Here is a 26107-nt window from a genome sequence, read left to right on the forward strand (position 1 = left end):
GAGAGGCCGTCGACTGACTGAGAAACTAGAGATGAAAGAGTTCTGTAACATGTTGAAGCTATAGTTCTATTTGGGGAAATGTTTATTCTCTGGCCGAGAGTTAGATGAGAAGATTGCTACCACTCTCATCAGGTGAAGACAAGTCTACAACCGGAGTCAGTTAGCTTAGCTTAGCACAAACACTGGAACGAGCTAGCCCAGCTCTGTCCACAGGTGACAAAATCCACATATTGGAGTATCTAAAGCTCAATAATTAACACATTAATAACTTGTGTGTTAGATTTGTACAAAAAGAAGTAAAATTACAACTATTTCTCCTGCAGTAAGCAGTCCAGCCTCCTGTAAAAAATGCAGCTCCAGATGGTGGTATAGGCGCATTTTGTTACCTTCGGACAGAGCAAGGCTGTTTACACCTGTTTCTTTATACTAAGTTAAGCTAACCGGCTGCTTGTTGAAGCTTCACATTTTCCAGACAGGTTTAAGAACTCTCAGCAAGAAAGCGAATAAACCCATTTCCCAAAATATCAAACTATTGCTTTAAATCTAAGCAGAGGGACTTCTTCTGTTAGGTGGCAAAAGCTGATATTCGCCAAATAAAACATGGGAGGAGACTGATGTAATGTCCACCAACTGGAGCCAATATTTAGTCTAGATTTTGATTTTCTAGCAAGGACATAAAGTGTGGGCACAGACACAGCAGAGGGAGTCTTCTGCTTATCATTTCGAAGTCTGATCAACACAGGCATAAACAGCAAACATGAATCCTGGAAGCAGCAGACATTATGCTCAAGTAACCAAGAAAGGTGAAGGGTGAAGGCCATTTTGTGAAGGTCAGTGTGTGAAAAATGGGATGAAGAAAGAGGCACGTGGAGAAAGAGAATGATGCACATCCACACCCTTCGCTCTGTGAGTGGGAGAGATCGAGAGAGTGGGACCATCATCCCCCACAGTTCAGACTCACTGACTAGGATGAACCCACTAATGACTACATTTATTCAAATTAGACTAATTGTAATCATGGTTAATAATTAGCTTTACAGTGCATTATAATTGGGTTAGGCTACAAGATGGTTCTGCCTAGGTGCAATAATTTATTTGATTTAATTATTCTGAGGAACCCAATGGTTTGACATTTCATATCATAAAACCAGCGGTGTAGAGAGAATGGAGATGGCCGTTGTCTTTAGAGAAGGTCATTGCTCGCTCTCTGGGAAAATTATGAGGACTATTTTCCACTCTATTAAGCTACTCTACTTAGCACAATTAGCCACACACACAAAGGTTAAAGAGAGAGACCTCCTCCTTTATGATAGAGAGGAGTGGTGCATGTGCATGAGAGAGCAAGCAGGAAAGGCAGACACAGAGAGAGAACAAGCCTCCACAATTTAGCGTCATTTAAAATGGTATCTTATTTATTGGAATATGAGTGCATTGATGTAGGAGTGTCAGGATTGTACTTTTCCAATGAAGGATCAGGATCACTGTTTCATACATCCCTCTTCAAGTGAGTCACATAGTGAGCGCATCGTCCAGGCCCCACAGCATATTCATCCTTTGATAACCATAAACACACACACAGAAAGCTGTGGCAAGAAAAAGGGATACCTCAACAAGACCCAAACACATTTTACATCATCCACAACACGCACACTTGACATGATCACAGGAAACTTGTGGGGGATAATTGGACAATAAATGAAAAAGCAGTCAAACGTTTAAATACTCGTGAATGCCACATTACATAGCAGATTGAAAACACATTGTCCAAAACAACAAAGAACGTTCAGTAAACTATTTACAACTAACTAAACATCCTGAATTGGTCATACCACAAACATTTACCAAAGCAAAACACTACAACCCTCACAGCACAAAATGCCAATGTGTGCATGCCATACTTTTTATGATGATGGATGCTTGTTGTGCAGTTCGTGAGAAATGTACTGCTCCGGCTCTACAACACCGTTAAAAAGCTGTATTTCTCAGGGAACGATGGCTGAGCATGCACACCTTCGTTCATCATTCACAAGATTCCTCTCACTTTCAGCTTGAAGCTGCCCAGTTTGAGCGCAGTCTTCTGCTGTGGCTCTGCTGGAGCAGTAAGGGTTAATTTAAAGTACTGTTTCTAGCACATGCCACATGCAAATTCAACCCTCAAGTCTGGAGAATTTTAGCCAGTGTCCCACCGGCTTCATCAATATGAATCCCAGAGGAAATAAAAGAAAATAAAATCCTGGTCAAGCCAGATTTCAGTGATGAATCACCCACAGGAGAAGATTTAGTCAAAAAACTGGCAATAATTTTATTTAAATCTGCTGAAATTCAGTATTTACAAAGAAACATACAGAATTAATTATCTGCATAAGAGATAAAATGTTCCATATTGTCTGAGACTTGAACGTACCAAATATTGTATCATATTTCTCCCTGAATGCACACACAAACCTGAACTAAAATACAGCCGATCTCAATGCTCAGCTGGTGTCAGACCTGAGACGTTGATGGATTTCCTGCGTCAGTGTCGCTCTGAGAGGATAAAGGGTGTGTAGCAATGGTGGCTGGAGGCATGACTGTGCTCAAATCCTGCCACCTGTCACTCACAGGTCCAGGTGAAAACTCTGCCCCAGGCATCGCCCGCCAACAGAGTAGCATGGGTCCTGCACAGAAGAGAGGGTGCTTAAATAATCGCCTGAAATCAGTGATCTTATGCAAATTTTTTCTGCTGTAAAGCACACAATTAAAAATATAGAATGTGAGTCAGAGTTGGTAAAAACTGAGTTTTGAAGATTTTTCCAAAAGTGTGTTTGAAATAAAATCAGAAAACACACTTGAAATTAAAGTTTTTCTTCACAACAAAGGGTTAAATGTAATTAGAAGTTGTTAAGTGTAAAGTAAATCACTCTTCTCTTTGCTGTGAGCAGTGCTTACTGTACCTGGACATGGCCAGCGCCGTGATGGCTGGATTATTCTTGTGGCGGCGTTGCGACACGGCCTGATTGTCCAGCTCTTGACATAACACCAGATGTCTCTCCCAGCCTTTAACCTGGCATGAGCTGCTCACTGTGGATACAGCGTGAAAATACATCAACCCCCATTTATTACTGAATCACAGGGTTGGTGTCCACCCTGTCTGTAACCCTGACCCAGTGGTCCCCATGAAACATCAAAATGAAAGTTAACACAGTTTATCTGTGGTCAGCAGGCTGTTAAAGGGAGAAAAATCCCTCGAATATAAATGCTTCAGTGTTACATAAAGACTTGTCTCAATGTAATTTACCAAGCATGATACTCCTATGAGGTGACGCGAGGCTGTAACCAACGTATGCCAAATTGGATCTGGGTATTATTGCTTTCTAAATTATACAAGCACACACACGTCAGCAGAATTACTCATCAGTGTTTACTGCCTCTATGTTTAATAACTTTATAACAACATAATTCCTGCTAGCCCTAATGCTAGTGAGGGATGGGGTAAGTATTACAAGCTCTCATCTGGAAACCGTACTGTCTAGCCCTGAGATGAGCGGTTAAAAATAATCATCTCACACTTAAGGATTTATCTAATTAGATAGCGAGGGGTTTCTCTCTGAAACGCAAAACATGATTTCTTTTGGTGCCGTTACATCTTAGTCTCACAGTTTCACTACTGTCAGCCACTCCCATCATTTGTGTTGTTATAAAGGCAATACCTATATGCATATCCTCTCCTTCTGCCTGTAACATTACCGTCTCTCTCTGGTCGGTCTTGCCCTGGGGACACAGGCTCTTCTGGAGGGCCAGGTAATTGTGTTCTGGTGTACTCTGTCTTCCATATCTGTATGAGAGACACATAACGAGTAGCAAAATCAGACGTAATTCAACATAATAACAAACACACTCACATATGCACCAGCGCGCAGGAACATCCCATAACTCAAGGTAATAATAAAGTAATAATGCCATTTATGTGTGTGTGTGTGTGTGTGTGTGTGTGTGTGTGTGTGTGTGTGTGTGTGTGTGTGTGCTTGCGTGTGTGTGCATGTGTGTGTGTGGCGTGCATGTGGCATGGGCACCCACTCCCAAGTGAAGCCCAATTTAGACTTTGCAGCTTTGATTGCAGAGAGGCAGCATATGCTTATGTGCAATCACACACACACACACACACACACACACACACACACACACACACACACACACACACACACACACACACACACACACACACACAACCCATATGCTGTTATTAATACCTTGATGGACATCCAAGTTGCTACCTGCGAGGCTAATACCAAAGTAATGACTGCTACATTGGAATACTGTATAAAAACAAAGCAACCTCTCCTGCTGATCTATTAGTCCTACAAAGAGCTGCCAGACAGTGATTTTAAAGACAGATGCTCTCTCTCACACACACAGTAACTATCACATTCGTACACGCATACAAAAACAACCTCACCCGTATGATGCCATCTGCACAGCCAGTGATGATGACGTTCCTGGCGTCCCACTCATGTCTCTGTGTGAAGCTGACACACAGGACATCTGGCTGAGGCCCGCAGGAAGTGTCAGTGCAGGCCAGCAGCTGACCCTTCATGGTCCACAGGTAGAGCAGAGGTCCCGCACATGACGCAATCTCACCCTTGGACACATTAATATGGTGTTGACGCCCATGTGTGCAAAGAGACAAAGTACGAAAAAGCAAAACACACACAGAGAGGATATGCACGTCGTCAACAGTGAGAGTCTCCTCTTCCTCATGCTATGAGCTGATTGAAGGGGAGCAACATGGCAACAGTGAGCCAAAAATGGCAAAGAACAAAAGAAAAACGGAAAGAGGGAGATTTTGAGAGGACAGTAGGTAAAGAATCACAAAGACGGAGATCAAGGAGATGGACTTACAGTGAGCTCATTGATAGCCAGTGCAGAGATGCTGGTTGTGTGTCCTGCTAACTGGGTAATGTAGCTTAGCTCCTCCAGATCCCACAGGATACAGGTGAGGTCACGGGAGCCACTTACGATCAAGCTGTGGACCTCAGACACAGCCAGGCATGTCACTGAATCTGTGTGACCGTACAACGGCTGTGGAGTAAAGCAGGGTCAGTGTTTCTGTGGGTGCAAATACATTCTGGGCGTTGCTGTTAAATCTCTGATGCAAACACAAATGCAGACAAACTGACCTGTCTGAGTTTCATGTGAGTGACTTTGTCCTTGTTGACGGCGACTTCCCACACACACACCACAGTGCTGGTTCCTGCAGTGATGATGGTCGTCGGGTTGGGACAAGCTGCACACAATGTCTCCCCCCAGTCACACAAACTCTCACACACAGCAAAGATCTAGAGAGGGACACACGAGACCATCATTATGACACTGTGATTGTGTATGTATGTATTCAATATATATGAGTTTATGGATATGTTTTAGCAGTATTTTAATACCTTTATAAGATCATGTGATGAAGATCACTAATTGTCAAGGAACTTGATGGTAGTTAAAAACACTATTTTTGAAGGTTATATTATCTTGATGTTCATTTTACACTTTTATCTTATTGCTCCCCAAAGTATCTTGCAGCATCACATATAATTATAATGTTGTAAACCCCTCAAAGGCTGTAAAAAACAGAAACCAAGATATTGCTGAGATATCAGATACACAGAGTGTGCATTGCCAGGTATCAGAGTGTAGTGCTATGAAGAGAGTGAAAGCTTGGCAAATCATATAGACATATAGAGTGTGATGAGTGATTGTAACACTGATTAGCTGACAGTGTATGCAGCTTGATCCAGACCCAGTGAGATTTAAGTTGGCAAAATTCAGTTTCAATAATGTGAGCAAGACTGGTACTGAGCACTATCTAATTAATCAAAGTGAGTTACAGTTGTATATTATTAAAGCTTAACTTCTCGATCCAATTCTCACATTTAAAAACAAATCTATACTTCTATATCTCCACTTCACAACTTGATACAAACAATGTAAAGCAGATCAACAGTGTAATTTCACATGCATGCGTACCTTTTCTGTGACATTGTTTCCAAAGGCACAGCTGTTGTCAGGGAAGCCCCAGCTGAAGAAACAGCCCAACAGAGGCGACAGAAGGAGACGGTTTCTCTCCAGGACAATAACCTCTTTTTCCAGACACAGTATCTGACCAACCGGGCCTCTTGGCAGCTCTGCAGAGAGGTTTACAGTGTCATTGAGAGTGGGGCTCCAAGTGCAGCAAGAAGTTGTGCAACAAAGTATGAGGTGTCAGTTAAACCATATGCACCCATAAAATAAGTTATTATCACTTAAAAATAGAAAAAGTGACCTCATTCTGCCTTTTGTGCACCTGAATACACTTGCCTGGCCAAATAAAGGTAATAGCTCTTCAGAAACATCACATTAAAGAGTTCGGTAGCTCAGTAAACTTCTAAAGAATTTCATTAAATTGACCCTAGTAGACTGGGCAATTAAAACAGCTATTCCCAGGTTACAACAAGCTGAGGCTCTGTCCTAAGGGGGGCACCTGCATCCTGGACAGCACGAGCTGTTGTGTGTGTGAGGGTGAGGCACCGAGAGAGAGAGGCTGTAATTGTGCCTGTAATTGACCTACTCATGCAGGAACAGGCAGAAATCATTATATCCTGTCGTCAGTTCTGCTTCTAAAATCCCCAGAAAGAAGTTGTGTCTGCATTAGTCTTAGCATTCCTCCTCCTATTCATCTCTATCTGCTTATTGATCAGATCAGACACTCTAAGATTTAATATGAAATGTAATTTGCAGGAATCTCTCCCTGAGCATTCGCAGATTCATCTCCTCTCCCTCAGTGGGCCAGTAGGGATATTCAGATTATTAAGTAGGGCTCAGCGGAAGAGCCATCTCCATATTGTAGCTCTAACAGATAGCTCCTTCTACCGTTCCATAGTGTAAATTAATCTATGGACACTCTCGCTTCGTTTCAATGATTCCCTTGAGATCTCAGCACATCTTGTATATAATAATTGACATCAAAAGGTGTGAGATAAAATAAAGGAGGAACAATACAAATGCAGATTATACAAACTGATTGAATTTAGCTTACTCAGCAGAAAATATGATTGATTGCAAAGGTGATTCAGTTGTCTGGAAATATATGTTGTCTATAAGGCCTTATTATGATTTGCTTTAATTTCATACTTTCATGTTAAGGAATAGACATTTTGGCTCAGAGTGTGCTAAATCAGTATGAAGCTACCAGTCTTCAGCCAATTATCTTAGCATAAAGAGTGGAAGCAGGAGGAAACACCTAGCCAGACTCATGCTATATTAAAACAAGCTTTAAACATGCTCATAGCAGATTTTTTTTTAGCTTTGGGTGCAGCCAGGATAACTGTGTTTCCCTGCTTCAAGTCTTTGCACCAAGCTCATCTAATTAATGTTCAGTAAAAAAAAAAAAAAAGCTATTCCCCAAAAAGTTGAACAATTCCTTTAAGATTGAGATTTGCAGCTAATTTGCAGCCTGAACTTCCCTTTAATTATCTAGCTGTACCTCTGAAGGGCTGTGCGTTGGTCTTCAGTCTGTCCAGTTTGAAGAAAAATGGAGTTGGATGGGGTGGTGAAGATCCTTCTTTCTTAGAGCCACTGCGAGGTGGATGTGGCTTGGTGAAGAGCTAAAGACATGGACAATTACAAAGAAGGCTTACTTTTAAAAACATACACCTACATGCAGGTAATATAGACCATGTTCCTAATCCCACACTCATCTTATTTTTTTACCTGTTTGGGAACCTGGCCGAAGTTGCTGACGTATCCCAAGATTGTACTCTTGATGACAGGGTCCTTAGCATGCTGTCGGCCTCTCTGAGCATAGAAGTAAGGGTGGAATGTGTTCATACTTTCAACAGCACCAGGGCCTTGTTGTCGGTACCCAAAAATCAGGTCAATCCACAGGTGGAGGTGGGAGCTCACATAGTCACTTTCCAAGGCCTTAGGGAAACAGTGCAGGAGAGTGTTGCACAAACTAAGACCACCTCGTAAAGTAATATTTCAAAACTAGTAAACATGCACTATGCAGCCTTAAAACACAGCGGTGTGCAGTGCTCATTGTTATTACAGAGAGACCAACACCATCAGTCAAAGTGTTAATATGAGAGTTTAGAAACACAAGAAACTTCTATGAGGATGTACAACCAATTAAATTATTCAGGTACTGTAGGATTTCTTCCAAAAGTCAATTTAGAGGTCTCGAACAGCAGGAAGCTATGCAGCTGTAGTATGAGCATATCTTCATGTTTGAATTAAAGAATGATTTGGGTAGAATTAGCCAGAGATTGGTTTTGAAGAGTTAATAAGGAATACTGGGCATTATGACCAGCATGTGTATCCTTGCACACAATCTTAATAAACCCATCCTGGAATCTCAAAAAGCTGAAGAAAGAAAAAACATCATAACAAGGATATATTGTCCTGAGTTAATTTGTCTATGGCAGGAAAAAAAAAAACAATTTTCCAAAGTCACTAATTTTATGAGAATGGTAGGCAATATGAGTAGTTCAGTAGATTACAGAGTGATAACCATCTTAGATGCCCCAGGAGTAGAAAAAGGGAGGGTCACACTGAAGAAATCAGACGAACAGACAGAAGAACGGACATATACAACAACCCCACACAGGGAGAGAGAAGAGAGAGCTGAGAAAAGAGAGAGAATATTCATCCCATAAACAGCTGGCAGAAATAATGACATTATGAAAAATAGAGGGTCTTGTGCATGTCCTGAATAGTGTCAAATAGGCTTGTTGTCCTTCAATGTCTATCATCTAAACTTCAGACACATGCCTTTTCATGCATTTTCTCGATAAGAAATACAACTGGCCATTGAAAACAGTCAGTGTTAAAAGAAAGAGCCAAACCCAGTGAGACAAAATGGCTTTTAGAGAATATAACGAATAACACTGGCAGCCGTGAATAAGGACTGTCTCTTATACTCTGGTGGAAAGAATGAAGACAAACAGACTGACTGCAACCAACACTATTACAGTGCAACTAGTATTGAAGATGTTTGTTATAGACAGTAAAACAGTGCATAGTGCATCTTCTGTGCACATACATGAGCTAGTATTGGCAAATATTATTAAGTCTTATGGGAAAAGTCTATGTAACAGGCGAGACTGGCCAATTGAAATGAACAGTGTGGGGAGGAGGGGGGTCACTGACCTCTCGATGGATTCTAATGAACTCTTGGGGGTCACCTTTCGCCCATGGGGGCAGCTCCACATCTCCCAGAGTGGTACCATCCTCCATGCAGCCTATAGAGATATTGATATACAATATGTCCAGCACACTGGGTCACATCACATCACTGTGTCATCCTCCAAAGGAGTGCACACACGAGGATGCACATGTACGTGCATTAGCTCCTCAGTAATGCAATCCTGCCGACACTTACACATAATGCCACTATTCGACAGTTGTTAATGACGTGCCAAGAAACATGGAGCACAGGCAACAAGCAGCTGTTAGCTGATGTAAACAATGCAGGTGCACTTTTATTTTTTAAAATTGGATTTGAAATGTTTTTCTGGAGGAAAGAAATTTCACATTAAGCACAATCGGCAATTTGAAAAAACACTGAAGGTAAAGATGTTTGTGTTTGCTTTCAAGAAATCTCGACGGGATGCCTATAAAAGCTAAAGCAGGTGACATTGTATATTGTCATCAAATTCCATGGAAAGATCAAAACCAAAATAAATTGATTGCGCTACCAAGTATTGGTTGAGTAGCCAGAGACTGAGACTGCACACACCTACACTGTCATGCCACACATCAGTGAGCTGTGGACACTGTAGTTTATTCTTTTATTATCATTATTATTTTCAACCCCAAATACACCATCCTGCTGCTGTAACTACTCACCAGACCACCAAATGTGTCTTAATCCACAGCTGCTGTGGATTGCTAAAAACTACTGTTCCCAGGTGTTTCAAGAAAAAAAATTAAACATATATACAGTATATACTGGTGAGGTTTCAAAGATATACATCTCCAACAGAAACAAATGGGCCTGGGGCTGAGAGCCACAGACAGTGTAGGGAAGTCGGGAAGTATTGAGAAATGAACTAATGCATTGTTGGTTTGGGTCGTTATAGGAGATTTGTTGACAATAAGAAAAATGTAGTAGTAATAGTGCTCGCCTTATCCTTGGAGTGCATAACTAAGAAAGACAAGACAAATATCTTAATAGGAAATTCAGACTATCATTCATTTAGATACAAAGAGGATGATTTTTGTGTCTGACCCAGCTGGATGTGGTTGGAGTTGAGCAGGAAGTCGGGCAGGTAGAAGAACTCCGGGATCAGCTCTCTGACGTCTCCCATGTTGTCTCTGGAGGATGACTCCCACTCCTTCTTTACACTGAAAAACATCCTCTCTGGGATATCAAACCCTCCCTGTGGGGAGACAAGACACAACACTGTCAGACCCTCGGCACACTGAAACCAAACTTTGCAACAGGCATATTAATAAAAGTAGTCTGCCTGATTCAGTGCAGTGAACCATATTTTATATTGTTCATTGTATTACGCAAGCAGGAAATATTTGCTACTATTTGAAGGAAGCTTTTCATCTTTCTGTAAAATTCCATAATCTATGATGGAAATCTCATGAGGGAGAATGTAATTTAGAGTAAAACAATTACCTCAATGAATGAAAATAGCATATATACTGGTAAACTCGGTTAGAGATGTAAATCCAGTTATGGATATTACTACATACCCGTTATGCGCTTCAGAAGACAAAAAGGCACTGTAATTCACCAGACTAACATCTTTATTACTTTATTCTGACTATCAAATATGCATGCCTTTTCATTATAATCAATTGGATGCTGTATTGTAAATTGGTAACATCTGTGACTATTTGCATTGGCTTCTTTTAGATGCTTTCCGTAATTATTTGCATATATATTGAAAACTCCCTATAATCTGCTTCCTTACCAAAAACAGCATTGAAACGGGGTCTGGAGTGCTGAAAATAGCTTGTATTATAGTTATATTATTTAGTAAAATTATGTTTGAAAATAAAAAAATGACGAACGGGCATCTGGAGCACAGGGTTTTGCAGAAGTGTCTGTGGGTGAGTGGAAACAGGCTGATACACAATAAATTGAACTTTCTTCCATTTTGTCAGAAAAAGACAAAAAAAACCTGCAGTGATCAGCAGTGATTACACGCGAAATTTGACCTACATTATACCTTTATATATGTTTATCATTTACTGCAACGTGTTTATGTGTGTGTATGTTTATATGCATGCATTCATGAGCGTGAGTCAACACTTGTGCAGTTTGTTTAATATTGTAATTTAGCATGAGATGGATGCATTTAATGTTGGTGTAAAAACCAATAAAGCAGGTTCACGGAGTGGAAAAATTTCTATTCTATGTTATTCACAACTCCAGACATTGTTTTTCTTATTCATTTTTGTGGGAATGGGTGAGTGTGATGACATGTCAAGCCCATTTTTTCACTGTGGGCACTGAGCCACAGGTTTAGAGTCTAGATACATTGCATTGCACTTCCCACTGCCTCACCTGCAGTGTCTGGAAAGTGTGGGAAAATGGTTCCATCCTGACAAGGAAGGAGGCTACGATGATGGCTGAGGAGTAGTGGGTACAGTAGTGGCAGCGTGCTGACAAATGTCCTGCGAAGTAAAAATGTGCTGAATGAAAAGTACAGTGAAAAGCAAATAAAAAGGAGAATGAAAAGTAAGAAGCTGAATACAAACCTTCCTCCTCAATGTTCTCTGCTTCTTCATATCTCTGCATGAACATCTGTCTCCTTTTCTCTGTCTGAGCTCCCATTGGCTTCGACAGGTCACGGAAAGTTGCAGGATTCGACAGATTGAGGGTCTACCGAGAAAAAAGATAAATACTTTCATTAGCTTAGTCCGCTACAATATGCATTTTCAAGACAAAGAGGTCACTGTGTGTGATCTTGCCTCTGACTGGTAGTCAGCTAGAATCCAGGGGAAGACTGGATACTGCATCAGGTCATTGTAGGTCCTCCCAGCAATGGTGTTCAGCTGCATCAAGTACTCAAAGTTGCTTATTTCCCCTCTCTGAAGCAAAGACAAGGGTAATATGAAGCCACATCACAAAACACAGGAATACAGTTACAGGTGGGAACTGGGTTTCTATTAATGTCATATCTACTCAACATTTTAGCCGTTTCTACTGAGAAATCAGTGGTGGAAAGTAACTAAGCACATTTACCAAAGTACTGCACTGCAAGTACAACTTGGAGGTACTTGTACAGAACTTTAGTAAATTTAGTAATTCCAAATTCAGAGGGAAATATTGTAACTTTTACTCCACTATATTTACTTTACAGCTTTTGTGACTACTTATTTTACAGATTCAGATAATGAACAAAAATATTATCAACAAATAAAATATATCATTAGCAGCAGCATCTAAATTAGTTAAAATTAGCTTCACCTTTACCAGCTGCAACATTAAACTGATGCATACATTAATCTATGATTAATTACAATATAATTTAAATATAAGTTAAGTATATTTTGATGCTAATACTTTTGTACTTTTATTTTTTCATTTTGAATGCAGGACTTTCTTGTAACAGTGTTTAAGAGTGTTTCTACATTGTGGTATTACTGTATTACTGCTTTCACTAGTATTTATAATCTGTACTTATAAGAAACAAAAAAAAAACCCTCAACAAAACAGAAGGATGAAGCGCTGTGTTTATTGCGTTACCTGCCATTTAACAAGGGCTGTCTTTTCAACCACAGGAGTCTTCCTAAAGCACAATAAAAACAACAAATAGCTTGAATTAGCATCACAGGCTGATCACTGATCAGTTTCTACAAACACTAAGTTGTTTTTTTAGGTTGCTCTGTTGCCTGGCAACCAGTGTTGAAATGTAACCCAGCAGAAGCAGCAGTGTGGCTGTGAGTGAGGAAACAGAAACTGTGTGTGCATGGCTGTTCGAGCAGCTATGGGGCTGAGGTGAGCTACAGTCGGCCGTATAAATAGTGAGTAAAGATGTGGAGGATGTAGCACATGGTGCCATCTGTGGGTTGTGAGGAAATATACTTTAGGTAACTTGTCTGACTGCTCGCCATCTGCAAAAAGACCTGTTTAAAAGAGGAAGTCATGCTATTCCTTGTGGGTGAGTTATTAACTGACAGGCAGAGGTTAATGAATAGCGGTCAAACAGCAAATCTGTGTCACATTTCTGTCACAGAAGAGAAATGAAAAAGATTTCCTGCTTCGTAGCTAAGACAAACACTTTGTTCTCCAGCTGTTCTTTCATTTAGTTAGGTATGTGCTCACAGGGTGCTGTGAGGTGGTCGTGTGATCAGCACTCACTCAGGTAGAGGCACACACTTGTAAAGCTGCTGCTCAATCAAAATACCTTGTTTTCAGTTAATCTACAAACAAAACGTCTATACCAAACAACAATGTTGCTGAACATTTCATCAGTATTTCATTCGTGGAGCACCTATCTAAACTTGTCTAATCTAAATTAGAAAAGCATTAAACTGCTCCTGAAATCTCTTTTCCCTCTGTGGCCAGTAACATGGCAATAAAGTCCTGGCGCCAAGCACCCCAGTTGCTAAGTAACGCTATTAAACAAGAGGAACCTTGACTTTGCCTGCTCGGCGCAGGGAGGCGAGAGAAATGTTGATATACACAAACAGCGGATTCCTGATCTGTCCTCTCGATTGACTGCTACATTTTGTGAGATACAACTACACAAGGTACCATTAGTACAACTTCTACATGCTGACCAAATTGGGAATGTAGTTTTGATGCTTTTACATCTTGTTGTGCTATAGCATTATGACATCTTGACTACAATTAATGAGGTTTTTTTTTTGGTCCATAGGTAAAAGGTTTCGAGCCGGATGACGGTTGGCCAGCTGTAGCTGTTGGTACATTTCTTAAACTGAAGACAGTATCATCGCTTGATTAACGCCGAAAAATGGTGAGTGCATATTCTCATTTATGAAAATGCACATAAACATTTTAAACAAGAGTACAGTAGGATACCAAGTGAAAAATTAAATAAGGAAGCAAACAGTAAATGGGTTGAGAGAGCGAGGGGCTACTTGAAGTGTATCCAATTTTTAACACCAATGACTCCTCTCGTCCAATAACTCCCAACCAAATTATTTTGTAAAACTACACTAAATCAATCATTGCATTTGGCCCAGTATGTGTTATCTAATTGCAGGCAATAATTTCATGCAATAGTTTTCTATAGGAGGTTATAATAGGAACAAGCACCAGTGGATAACCTCTCTCATCCTGAGGATGATGAATGAGGCGAGAGAGGGCCTTGGGGTGTAACATAGACACAAAATAGACACACACCTTGCTCTTTTAGACAGGGAGGAGAGAGGAGCGAAGCCCTCATCACACTCCCAACACTCCCTAACTATCATTTATCAAAGTCCTGATTTGACTCTTTGTGCACACGGACTGTAGTACAGTACATCCATGTCTGTCAATGCACTTGCATGTGGATGTCCCACACACACACACACACACACACACACACACACACACACACACACGCACACACACACACGCACACACACACTCTGTGCCTGAAAAGAGCCAAACAGCTCAATCAGTTGAATGGTGAGGGAGCATCAGCACTCATTTGTTTTTGCTGTATTACCCAGTGTCGCCTCTCTCCTATTGTTCCCCTGCATTAGCCTTAATTAGAGAGTCATGCTCTTAAATACCCCCATGGGCAACACTGGGTGAGCACGCACTTGTGCAGACATAACACTGTGACACATACACACAAACACGCACTAACTGAGACACACACACACGCATACACAGTCAGTGCTCAAGCTCTCATACCTCAGAGAGCATGCTTTCCCTACTGCCCCGGGCCATACATAAGCCCTTGTATCTGAATAAATCACATCAGCCTTACACACACATACTTACACATAAACATACACACAACACATTTATTTGCTATAGTAGTGTGTGGTGTTGTAGATAAGATAAATTATTGAAAATCAGCCTCTTGGGGGCAACTATCATGAGAGCAAGGCTGAAATTTGAAGCTGAACTGTTCAGTAATTCTTTGTGTGTTGCAGTACCATGTCCAAAGGGAAGGGAGCCAAAGGGACAAAGGTGAGCCTCAAGACTGCAAAAAAGGCAATACGAATGACCCCAGATGGACAGCGCAGACTCACCCTTAGCAACATGGGTATAACCACCTTCCCGAAGTGCCTCCTCAAACTGACCAACGTGGATGAGTTGGACCTCAGCCGTAATCTGATACAGAAACTCCCAGCTAACATCGGGAACTTCTTGTCACTCAGATGGCTGGATCTACACAGCAACAAGCTGGAGTCTGTACCTGAGTCCATCGGCAACCTGGTGGGACTGACCCACCTCAACCTCTCTAACAACCACTTAACCTCTGCAGGTTTACCCTCCACATTGGGATCTCTCAGCAACCTGAAGAGTCTCAATCTGGGGATGAACCAGCTGGACACCCTACCTCCTACAATAGCGGCTCTAGACAGTCTCCAAGAGTTAGGCCTGTTTGATAACCTCTTCATCAAGCTCCCAGAGTTTGTAGCAGTCCTACGCAACCTCACAAAGCTAAACATGAAACAAAATCCTCTATCGTATGCTCAGGGAAATGGTGAGGGGACGCTGAGGGAAAAAACAGAACCAGAGGAAGATGTGTACCTGGTCCATGAGAGCAGCCTGTGTAGGACATGCCTTAAGAGATGTAAAGAGCAGAGGGAGAGGCTTACAAGAGGAGGAGGAGGAGGTGATGTGTTTGAGGACAAAAGGATCAGGACTTATCCAGGACTGATGGTGCCAAACTCAGTCGCTACAGTCAATCAAGATGTGTGGAGAATAAGGAAGGTGCAACACAAACCAATCAAATGCTGCTGACGCGACATTGCATTTTTGTATATTCTGTGATAAGAGTGATTACATGTGCGGACACTTACCTGGCATTAGCAATGACCTCAGAAACCCCTCTGCCTTTTAATGCTGACACTACTGTGCACAACCTGCAGAAAAAAAGAGAGGAAAGAAGAAGAAAATGTCAGAATGCTGAAAATAAAAAAGTTTCTTAACATCCAGTCCATGTAAATGTCTACCTTTTATATGCAGAGACATGGTCTCTATTCAGGAACACCAGGAAGGCTGAATGTCCATTTTTCATGAAGACCTCGATAGCATTGTCCTGATAATAACAGAGAGGTACGGTAGCTCTTTAGTTAGTGTCAAGTAGATATTTTTAATCTGTAAAATCATATTTACCTAGACTTATAATGCATCTTGATTGATTATCTAACATGTATAAACATCTAATGCAAAAGAGACAAACTTAAATATCTAATGTGAATGTATTCCAACTAAATTATGTGTAATGAAATGCATAGAAGATGCATGCTAATTCACAGCATCTGGGGTAGGGTTAGCATTTGCATGTCTGACCTCTAAAAGAAAACGCATGAAGCGGGCCTCCTTGATGTCCTCATAGAACCAGCGCCTGCACCTGGCTGATGGCAGCTCTTTACTCAGCATGGTGGAAATAAAGGAATCCCTCACACTGGCACAGGAAGAAAGGGACACAGAGGACGACAGATGACTGACCGACACAACTGAGAAGCTAATGCATGCTCATTACATGTTTTGCTGTAACTGCACACAGCTGTCCGGCACACACAGCTGTACCTGCTGGGGTGGTGTTTCCTGCAACAAACATCTCCAGCAGGACTGAGAGTGAATCCCTCACATAAGAGCAGACTCTCCTTCCCAAAAAGCAGCACCCCCTCTGTCACTCTGAGGCCGCTCACCATCACTACACACATCTTAGCCTTTACCTACGGAGAGAGAGAGAGTGGAGAGAGGTACATTAAGCCCTGTGTGACAGGCACAATACACATAAGCACATTTCTCTCCCGGGACATGACATGGCAGCAACGCAGGCACTTCAGGCTTTACTTGATTGATCATTTTAATCACATATTTTAATCATTATTAAAAAGACACAGTTGAACACTTCATTATCAGTGCTGATTGATGGGGAGGAGAAGGACCAGCCCCCTTTTCAGCCGTGCGACTCTGTGTTTCATCCTGCGCCAAAGTGGACCCACATGCTGCTTTCAGCGCTGGCTGTAGCTGACGTTAACTGCATTGTGATAATGTGCGGTTAATTCTATTGTCTCCCCTCATTTCACAGTGAGTGTGTGCACCTGGCTGTCTCTCTGTGTTGGCCCCTCTGCAGGCCCTCTGGGACACAGCGCCCAAAAACCATATGGGGCCCCAACTTACCCGGAGGCCACTCACAATTTATACTAATCAAATCAGACTCCCTACCCCCAGACACAGAGTCACACTCTTGGTGGAGGAGGAGGCCCTGCCTGGCCATTATTAGGAGAATTAATCACTGCCACACACACACAATAGGAAACCTGCTAAGTGATCAGAACCTCTTGTCTGAATGCACACATAGAGATACGCTACGATGGATAATATCACTTGTCATGTGAAAGCACTGAAGAGGAGACAAGGTGAGTGAGTCTCAGCTACACAGCACAGAAATCTTACACTGGGCTATATCATGATCAGATTCTATGGCAGTTTCCATCAGTGAATGCAAACTGGCATCAGGCTTACTGCCCCTAACAATGACTAGATTTCAGAATGAAAAAAACGAGTTAAATTTATTGTTATCAAAGATTAAATACATAACAATAAACTTGTTTCCTTATCTCCGGTCTATGCACGGGACAGATACGCGTTATCAGTCTGTGGGTGATTTAGCTGATGATGGGAAGAAGGAGAGAAAAGGAGGACTTTTATTGACTGAGAGCCTAATGTCAGACCATTGATTTCTCCCCACACACATTACTGTCATAATCACACTATTGGCGCTGGCAAGCTAATTATGAGTGGGTCTCCCTTTGTGTGTTACTGTGTGTGTGTGTGTGTGTTAGTCCTTCACTGTGTGTGCATTTTTCAGAGCTAATGACTGTGTTGAATTGACAGGAAGCTCAGCAGGACTCACACACTGAACCACTGCAAGACAACAGGACACACTTGCACACATCACACACTTACTAAGCGGATGTAAGACAGCTTGCATCACCTCCTACTGTTTTTATTAATACTTCTGTCAGAAACATTAAAAGCCGCGGCTGGTTGCCGGAGCGATGAGAGTCCCTGTCAACATGTGCTTTGGTTTCTAACTCGCTGGAAGAATGAGAAGAGCTGAGCTGGGCCTCGACATTAAAACATTACACTAATGAGGAAAGATGAAATTCTGATAGCAGCGCTGGGCTATTGGAATCCCTTAGTCTACATCAGATAATTATGATTGTGAATATTAGCAGAGTGAGAAGGAGTTGCGCTTGTGTTTAGGCATGTTGTTTTTAGCCCAGCATACCAACACACCACCTCTCTCCTGTGCTACCGTACCTCCGCTCCAGGGTGTAGCTCACGCAGGATGATGCGTATGTCGGGGCAGTCTTGTGTGTGGGAGCAGGGTTCAGGGGTTAAGGGGTCGAGTGGACCCTCGGTGAGAGCAGGTGTCTCATTCAGAACAGGGAAAAAGGTCAGGCGGTCAAAACACGGTCCTCCCTCCTCTTCGTCCTCTTTAGCCTCAGCTGCAACTTCACACAGGATCTTGGGCTCTGTTACAGAGCAAATGTCCCTCTAAGCTTCCATCCAACACTCACGTTCTGGTAAAAATTCAACGGGCAACAATTTCCATTACCTGTGTCATCTTCTGTTCTACTTTTGTTCTCCTCAGTCCTGAATCCCAGACAAAGTGTTCCCAGCACCTGTTGTAACGACACATGGTACCATTAAAGGTTAGACTGCGTACTAGCTGAACACTAAATAGGACCCTGCTCCTCAGATCCAGCTCCAAACTGCATTACCCGTTTGGATCGTCTCAGGGCCTTTCTGCGTAGTCGAGATCTGGTCCGGTTGGGTCCTTCAGCAGCATCTTGCACCCAGTCTCGACTCAGCAGGACCCCCGGGCCAGGGCCGAACACAGCTCTCTCTCTCAGCAGCTCGGCCTCCATGTGCAGCCAGTTTGAGCTCACTCCCTCCGATTCAGTGGCTTGTAACTGGGGCACAGAAACAGAGCCAGGATAGAGGGAATACGTGAGAATGACATTATTACAGGTGCAATTTTGGCTTTTTAATAACATCTTTTTCAATATATCTGTGGTAACATTTGTGTCAAACCTGTAAGTGGTTTGTCCTCATGTTCTCAAACATGCTGTGGCCTCTCTGTCGATGTGACTCCATGTAAGACAGAAACTCCTACGAAGTAACAAGAGTAACCTGATGGGTGCAAATGAAAAGCGGGGCCAGCACAATCGCTCTTCCTCTAGCCCATATTATACAGACACAACACACATCATGTTCACAGAGATTGTATATTCATAATGGTATTGTTGTTTGCTCATGCAATTACAATGCATTCATACAATTATGTTTGTTCTAAATTGCATTCACTGGGCAAAATAAGCTAGTGGCTACAGTCTTACAATAACCCTGTCTGGAAATGTAATCATTTGTTGGTGTGATCTAATTAACATAAACATTAATATCACTGAGCCACGCCACAGTCAAGGGCAACCTAAGTGTGTATGTTCCTTCACTGTGTGCGAGTGAGTGCGTATGTGTCGATTAAAAGAGAAAATAAAAAATGGAAAAACCCAAAACAGAGCCGTATTGACTCTGCAGGATGCTCATGTTCAGCAGACACACTGGGATCATATTCTGACTGTTAACTGCTTCATTAAGCCCATCATCACAGCAGTGCTCGCTGAGAGACTAGTGAAACAACATGTGTCCATCCTCACAGCTGACCCAGGAAAGCCATTTAATTGACTGAATGAACATGCAGTAACTCTTTATATCAAGTCTTATTTACAGATGTTAATTCTGTGTTTTGTGGTACAACCCCATGAATACAATAACTGATTCCAAGTGCAGTAAAAAAAAGCCGATACTTCTGAAATACAAGAGATGCAAGCACTGAACATGATTTCAGAATAAACCCATGTGCAAAAGTTGACAACAAACTTTGACAAGCCCTCTGGAGAATGAAAACTGTTTCTCTAAAATGACTGACTGCCTATCCAAATGAGAAGTTGTGCAGAGAAAGAAATAAAGGAGCAATTTGAGGGGAGATTATAGAAATATTACAGACAAAAAAGAGAGTAATAATGAAGTTTGCAAACTAGAGCCGTGTTGCGACAGATAAACAGCAAGTCGGCGTCATCATCTCCTAATTTCATTCCTTCATTTGGACAAACATAAGTAATATATAGCATTAATTACCCTATTTAGCAGATAGGAACCTCATTGGCTTTTTAAATGCTGCATTAAATACATAACTCATCTTTTCCCTCTGCAATTAACATCAGAACATCACACTCATTTCCATTTTAATGACTTCCCAACAATACGCCACCTTTGATGATAAGGCAACATAATGTCAACTTCATTCTGGGATGGCAGTGAATGTGTAATGAACTTAACGTGATCATTAGTGCTGTTAATTATCTTTCTAATATGAGGACACAGATATGATTATGGAAACTGCATTCGCTGATGAAATAAATCTCTAGAAGGATTGCACTGAAGCTTGACTGAGGACACAGTCTGCCTATCAGTCTCTGTATTCTCATTCATTACCTACAGTGGGCTTTAAAACTCTTTTTTTGTTCAATAAATGTAGATATCTGAGACTCGGAAACTATGCTCAGTGCTCTGCAGAAATGCATTACTATGGATCCAATGACTGAAAAGAGGCTCCCCACTAGCCCATGACTTCCCAACCAAAGGTCATAAGTTGATGATCCAGAAATTAATTAATGACTCACTTGTTTCTTCATTAGGATGAATGGAGAATGAGCAGACTGGCTGACCACTACTGCTCATTTGAATATCAGTTTTATGAACACACACTGCACGCTGCAAGACTCAGAACAAAGTGATGCAACACGCAGCAGAGAGGGAGAAGGCAAACGTCCCTCCCTTGTCTTCTCTGCCTCTCAGATGGAAAAACAATTCATCACCCTCTCTGATAGCCTGTCAAAGACTGATATGATAAAGAATAACATCAAATGAATAATGTTTTCATCAGATTGGTACCACTATAATTGCCAACCCGATTTCTGTCGGCGAGAGACACGCACAAACAAGAACACGCACACTTTGTGGGGGTGAGACAGACACACAGACGCGGTAATTTCATGCCTGTGTGCCTGAGTAATATGTCCCCGCTCCCTGCTCCAGATGGCTCGACGTCTTAAGCGTTGTGGGGGAACTAATGATGTGGGCCACGTGTTTCGGGGGGAAAAACAACAATAAACGCGTCTTTAACCTTCAGCAGCAAACAGTGTGTTGTAGAGAGTGTTCCCATGGATAAGCCTAACAGATATCAATTACTATGCCCACTCAGGGGCAATCAGCTGTGATAATCCAAATCCATTTAAAGAAATAATCAAACACCCCCACAGGGCTGGACGGCCCACAGCACAAACATAGCAGTGACTTTGGGATGTGTGTTTGGGCGCAGCACTCTGGGATGCAGAGGCACCTGGGAAAAGGTAAAAACCCCACAATCCTCCTAGGGGACAAAGTCACAGACATACACATCTTAGGGTCCTGTCTAGTGTGAAAGACTCTACTTTACCTCAACTGTTACCGACTCTTTGCCGAGTCTGCCCAAAGCTGAGCGAACAGCACTGCTGATCATGTCAAACTTCTTCTGAGAGCTGCTGGCCGCTACCTTCTTCTGAGACTCTGATAAGAAATTTAAAAAAAAATTTAAACGTCAAGAACACAGAGCTAACATTCAGGTGTCTTCTCCGTCTTCATTTATGAGTATAGAGAGAGGTAACCTTTGTGTATTAGCCAGGCTTTTTGTAACATCTCCTCCCACAGAGGGCTGATGTCAGTCATGCTGGCAGGCCCCGTCTCTGCTGTGTGGCTTGCTGAGATTTCTATCTTACAGGTTTCTTCAAGTGTGTGTTGCCTCTCCGTCATGACCTTTGACCAACAGGCCTCAGCTAAGGACACTAGATTTCTGTCATCTGGAACACAAACACACACATTTGCTCTCAACTCTCTGACACAGTAAACCTCCACAGATTTAGAAAATCTAACGTGAACATGAATAAACCTGTCACATACCGGTCCTCATACTTGTGGCAACATCTGCTCCGTTGCTGAGGCGTGCAGAAAGTCTGGTTTTGGTAACAAACAGGTGGGATGAAGCTTTCCTGTTGAGCACTTTTTGTGCTACATATCCAAAACCTTCAGGGTAGCTGCAAAAAAAAAGTGTGAGTGTGTGAATTACCAGTGAATCCGGATTTCAACCACACATTTGTGTTGATCTGCAGGGGGATCGGTTTCAGTATTACCTGCCAGATCGTATCAGTAACAGACAACAAAGAAGGCACATGACGAAGTTCACGTTTGAATTGTAAGTTGCCATGACAACATCCCAGCGGTCCATGAAGGTCTGTAACGCCCGGATGACCGCTTCCTTTTCTTCTTGGGAATGTCGCGGTTGACACAAGAAATAAAGCAGGACTTTATTGGTGCAAGAGTAGAGGGCCGACACTGTCTTCTCTTTCTGAGTTTGGCCTTTCTCCAGAGCCTAGAAGTATAACGCAGTGCATCTGTTAGTTAGTCAGTTAGCATAACACTGAAATGAAATAATAGTACCTGTGAACAGATTTTCACAATTTAGAGCTCCAATTGGCTAAAAGCATTTGTCTCCACATTGACAATGAACAGATTACTTTTAACTACGATTTACAGATCAAATATCAATATGAGGTGTGTGTATACTACGGTATACTACTATGTACGTGTCTCGCTATGCGTTCGTCTCACCACCACAATCTGATCTGCAAGGAAGTTTAGCAAACTCTCCGGGTCTCCCAGGAATGTTCCACTGTACAGTTTCTGCAGCAGAGTTTTACTGAAGAGCACCACATTGTCCATCAATATGCCCATTTGTCCTTCAGGCTTCTCACTCTGCCAGTCTGACAAGCAAAATAAAAAGCAGCAAAGTCAGATGACAGATTTTTTTTTTTAGCGTGCACATGATCAGACCAGTTTGAGGTGTGACGAAAGAATGCATTGTTACTCCACCTTTTGAGTTGAGATGGGTGTTGTTTTCTTCCTCATGGCTGAGCATGTGGATGATGTCCATGATAAACTCGAGCAGCTCAGTCTGGAAACTCTGCCTCTGTCCCAGCGAGGAACCATCAGGGGAAAACTGTGACATTTAGGTCGTTATTAGTTACAAAACACATCTGACAGCAAATAGATGGACATTTTGATTTGTGACGGCTCTTAGGTTTATTTTGCTTAGTGAGGGGAACACCTTGTCTAATGTGGTGGTGGTGGTGTGTGTGAGTGAGTGCGAATCTAGCTGACAACATCTCTACAGAAATCTGTAGTTCTTGGCCTACTGGTGTTCCTCCTAGTGGTGAATGATTTTATTAGCAGCGCCTCAGCGCTGCCTTATTTAATAACTGAGCAAAGAGTGGCACCTTCTGGAGAAATTAGAGTTTTGCAGTATGTTGAAAAGCCTTTTTTTCAGTGAGTTTTGAGAATGATGTGCATGTGTTGCATGTATGTCAATATTTGAGTGTGATCCCAAATACAGATGAAATACAGTAAATAATTATTAATGTGTGTGTGTGTGTGTGTGTGTGTGTGTGTGTGTGTGTGTGTGTGTGTGTGTGTGTGTGTGTGTGTGTGTGTGTGTGTGTGTGTGTGTGTGTGTGTGTGTGTGCATTCACCTCCAGCAGCAGAATGAGCGGATGTGTGCTGGGGTTGGCAGACACATTCAGAAGACTGTCCATTAGCAGAATACGGATGAAGTCGCAAACCGGCTTCCTGTTTGATTGACTCTTGAATGTGTCCTCACCTTCGCTCGTTACGCTTGGCTCAGTCATACCCTGAAGGAAGTGAACAATCAAGTCAATAAGACGAGAGAGAGAAAATAGTTAGAATTTCATTAATTTGGGAAACACTCAAACCTCTGAACAGTCCTGAGGGTACACAACTCCAGCGAGAGCATGGAGGAACTCTGGTGATGCCCAGAGTGGGTCTCTGGGCCGGAGGTTATGGAGTAAGCAAAGGAACTGCATCACACTTGCTAGGAGCTCAAACTCCCATGATGCATCAGTGCCTGAAACGTGCTTTGCTGGAGGAACAGGCTGTGAAAACATAAAAGAAAAGAGTATTATACATGATCAATTTGCAGTGACAAATAGTAAGCAGATGTGAGGTTATTACATTCTTACCTGAGTGATGACGGCTTTGACTAACTCCATCAGTATTGTAGCAGCTTCAGCACAGAGCTGCTGAGCGGGAGTGTCTGCTTGGCTGTCAATCAGTGACTGTAGGACATCATCCAAATGCACCTGCAGATGATACATAATAAGACATTATGACAGAGATGATGAAGAGGATGATTTGCAAGATGAAAAATTACTCACCTCTCCCGCTGCCATGTGACTGGCCTTCTTCCCCAGCAGCAGAGCAGCCAGGGCTTCATACACCTGAGGCAGGCGAGAGAGTCTGATCAGCAGCCCCTGCAGAACATCAAAGCCTGGACATGTGGTGCTGGAGCACTCATAAGACCAAGGATGGGCTCGAAGGTTGTCTGGCAAGGCAAGAAATCAATGATAGAAGTTAATTTTGGGTAAAAGTAAAACACTCAAAATATTCTAATAGACTCAAATCTTAAAGGGCTGGGAATTTAATCTGTTCAATCACATTACTACAATCCATTTCCATATTAATTTTCATATTCAAGCCATGAGGTTTATGTGTGCAAAATCATGTCAACTGATAATCTAACTGCTGTTCATTACGCTGAACTGTGTGTAACCAATGTTGAAGTGTAAAACAAAAGCCTCAAATTTACAGATCAGAATTGTGTATCAAATTAACTTCAGAGCATCACAAAAAGATGGCAAACTGACAACAACGAACTATTTCTTGCTTCACTGAGAAAATATTCAACTGCATGTACCCATGACAGCAAAAGGTTCCTCCATGCCATCTATGAGTGTTGCTGGGACCACCCCCTCTCTGAAGCTGCTCTGCTGGCTGGGACTCGACAGAAAGTGTGTGAGCAAGACGAGACCCAGCTTCAAGGTGGAGGGGTGAAGGTGGGGCTGAAGGAAGAGCAGGTACCAATCACTGCCCAGGGCATCGAATAATGCCTTTTGCCGACTAGTAGGGAATGAGAACACGCAGGACAAATTCAAGTAATGTTTTTGCCATGACATTATGACACATGAAATATTGGTAAAATGTGTTTTCTTCCCAGTTCTGGTTTAGCTAAGCATTAACAGATGCTACTCACTCTTTGATTAGAGGGCTGTCTGAGTTGAGGATTTCATAAAGACACAGTAACATCTGGTTGCGGATCCAGATGAGGCTGGCTGGACCAGAACTCTGAGCTACAGCACAGAAAAGGCTAGTTAGTACAGCTAACAACTCATGTCATCCATGACGCATATAATGTACTGTATAAGATGCGGTTGTGTGTTATATGGTGTACCTGGCGTATCCTGAGAAAGATCACTGTCACATATCTTGTAGCTTTCATCTGTGTCTGTAAGAGGAGGAAGTGTGTAGACCAGGAAGAGCCCAAGTCTGACCAAATAAAAAGGACATAATTCAAATACAGATGTATTCCCAAAAACTTATCTGATCTAATATCTTTATGTGAAAGCTCAATGACAGGAGCACTTTGTTGTAGCTGGTGTGTTCCCAGACTGTACCTGCAGATGTCCAGAGGGTTGAAGTGAATTTTTAGGAGGGATGTGATGACATCACAAATGATCTTAACCTTCTGAACGGTCACATCAGGATCAGAAAGCTTGAATAGTAGCTTTGGTAGCAGGCCCACACTGTTCATGACCGCTGCATTCCTGCTGTCACTGCTGAGAATACAGAGAGAGAAACAGAGAGAGCATCAATATCAATCACAATCTGTTCCCACAGACAGAAAATCTAATTCATGTACAAGTTCAGTCACGCTCTTCTCTTCAGCCTCTGTGACTGATTCTGTTGAACATTGCCTTG

The 26107-nt window shown here is 42.2% G+C and overlaps 2 protein-coding genes across 2 annotated transcripts in view; one reads left to right on the forward strand and one right to left on the reverse strand.

The window, feature by feature from the left end:
• Positions 1-1397: 1397 nt before the first annotated feature.
• Positions 1398-26107, reverse strand: part of wdfy4 (WDFY family member 4) — a 39218-nt gene continuing 14508 nt past the window's right edge. Inside the window, exons 28-64 of the mRNA XM_070977805.1 lie at positions 25804-25965; positions 25581-25675; positions 25383-25479; positions 25047-25249; positions 24508-24674; positions 24313-24432; positions 24046-24225; positions 23806-23964; positions 23150-23276; positions 22889-23040; positions 22411-22649; positions 22193-22314; positions 21889-22080; positions 21681-21790; positions 19217-19294; positions 18904-19095; positions 18738-18804; positions 18440-18654; positions 16694-16842; positions 16454-16568; positions 16114-16199; positions 15961-16023; positions 12716-12758; positions 11938-12057; positions 11725-11848; positions 11531-11640; positions 10238-10388; positions 9157-9248; positions 7720-7929; positions 7493-7613; positions 5998-6155; positions 5157-5315; positions 4879-5058; positions 4436-4618; positions 3727-3814; positions 2934-3060; positions 1398-2657 (exon numbers count right to left, since the gene is read on the reverse strand). Coding sequence (XP_070833906.1) covers positions 2594-2657; positions 2934-3060; positions 3727-3814; positions 4436-4618; positions 4879-5058; positions 5157-5315; positions 5998-6155; positions 7493-7613; positions 7720-7929; positions 9157-9248; positions 10238-10388; positions 11531-11640; positions 11725-11848; positions 11938-12057; positions 12716-12758; positions 15961-16023; positions 16114-16199; positions 16454-16568; positions 16694-16842; positions 18440-18654; positions 18738-18804; positions 18904-19095; positions 19217-19294; positions 21681-21790; positions 21889-22080; positions 22193-22314; positions 22411-22649; positions 22889-23040; positions 23150-23276; positions 23806-23964; positions 24046-24225; positions 24313-24432; positions 24508-24674; positions 25047-25249; positions 25383-25479; positions 25581-25675; positions 25804-25965 — 5020 coding nt within the window. The 3' untranslated portion in view covers positions 1398-2593. The remainder of the gene's footprint in view (positions 2658-2933; positions 3061-3726; positions 3815-4435; positions 4619-4878; positions 5059-5156; positions 5316-5997; positions 6156-7492; positions 7614-7719; positions 7930-9156; positions 9249-10237; positions 10389-11530; positions 11641-11724; positions 11849-11937; positions 12058-12715; positions 12759-15960; positions 16024-16113; positions 16200-16453; positions 16569-16693; positions 16843-18439; positions 18655-18737; positions 18805-18903; positions 19096-19216; positions 19295-21680; positions 21791-21888; positions 22081-22192; positions 22315-22410; positions 22650-22888; positions 23041-23149; positions 23277-23805; positions 23965-24045; positions 24226-24312; positions 24433-24507; positions 24675-25046; positions 25250-25382; positions 25480-25580; positions 25676-25803; positions 25966-26107) is intronic.
• On the forward strand, positions 15044-15901 carry lrrc18a (leucine rich repeat containing 18a). The gene has a single exon (XM_070978003.1). The coding sequence runs from the start codon at positions 15089-15091 to the stop codon at positions 15899-15901; it is 813 nt and encodes a 270-aa protein (XP_070834104.1). The 5' UTR covers positions 15044-15088.

This window comes from Chaetodon trifascialis, chromosome 13, assembly GCF_039877785.1.
Source record: "Chaetodon trifascialis isolate fChaTrf1 chromosome 13, fChaTrf1.hap1, whole genome shotgun sequence".
Lineage (NCBI taxonomy): Eukaryota > Metazoa > Chordata > Actinopteri > Chaetodontiformes > Chaetodontidae > Chaetodon > Chaetodon trifascialis.

What these genes read in the sequence shown, in the direction of transcription:
- lrrc18a (XM_070978003.1), top strand. Translation starts at nt 15,089, where the DNA reads ATGTCCAAAGGGAAGGGAGCCAAAGGGACAAAGGTGAGCCTCAAGACT.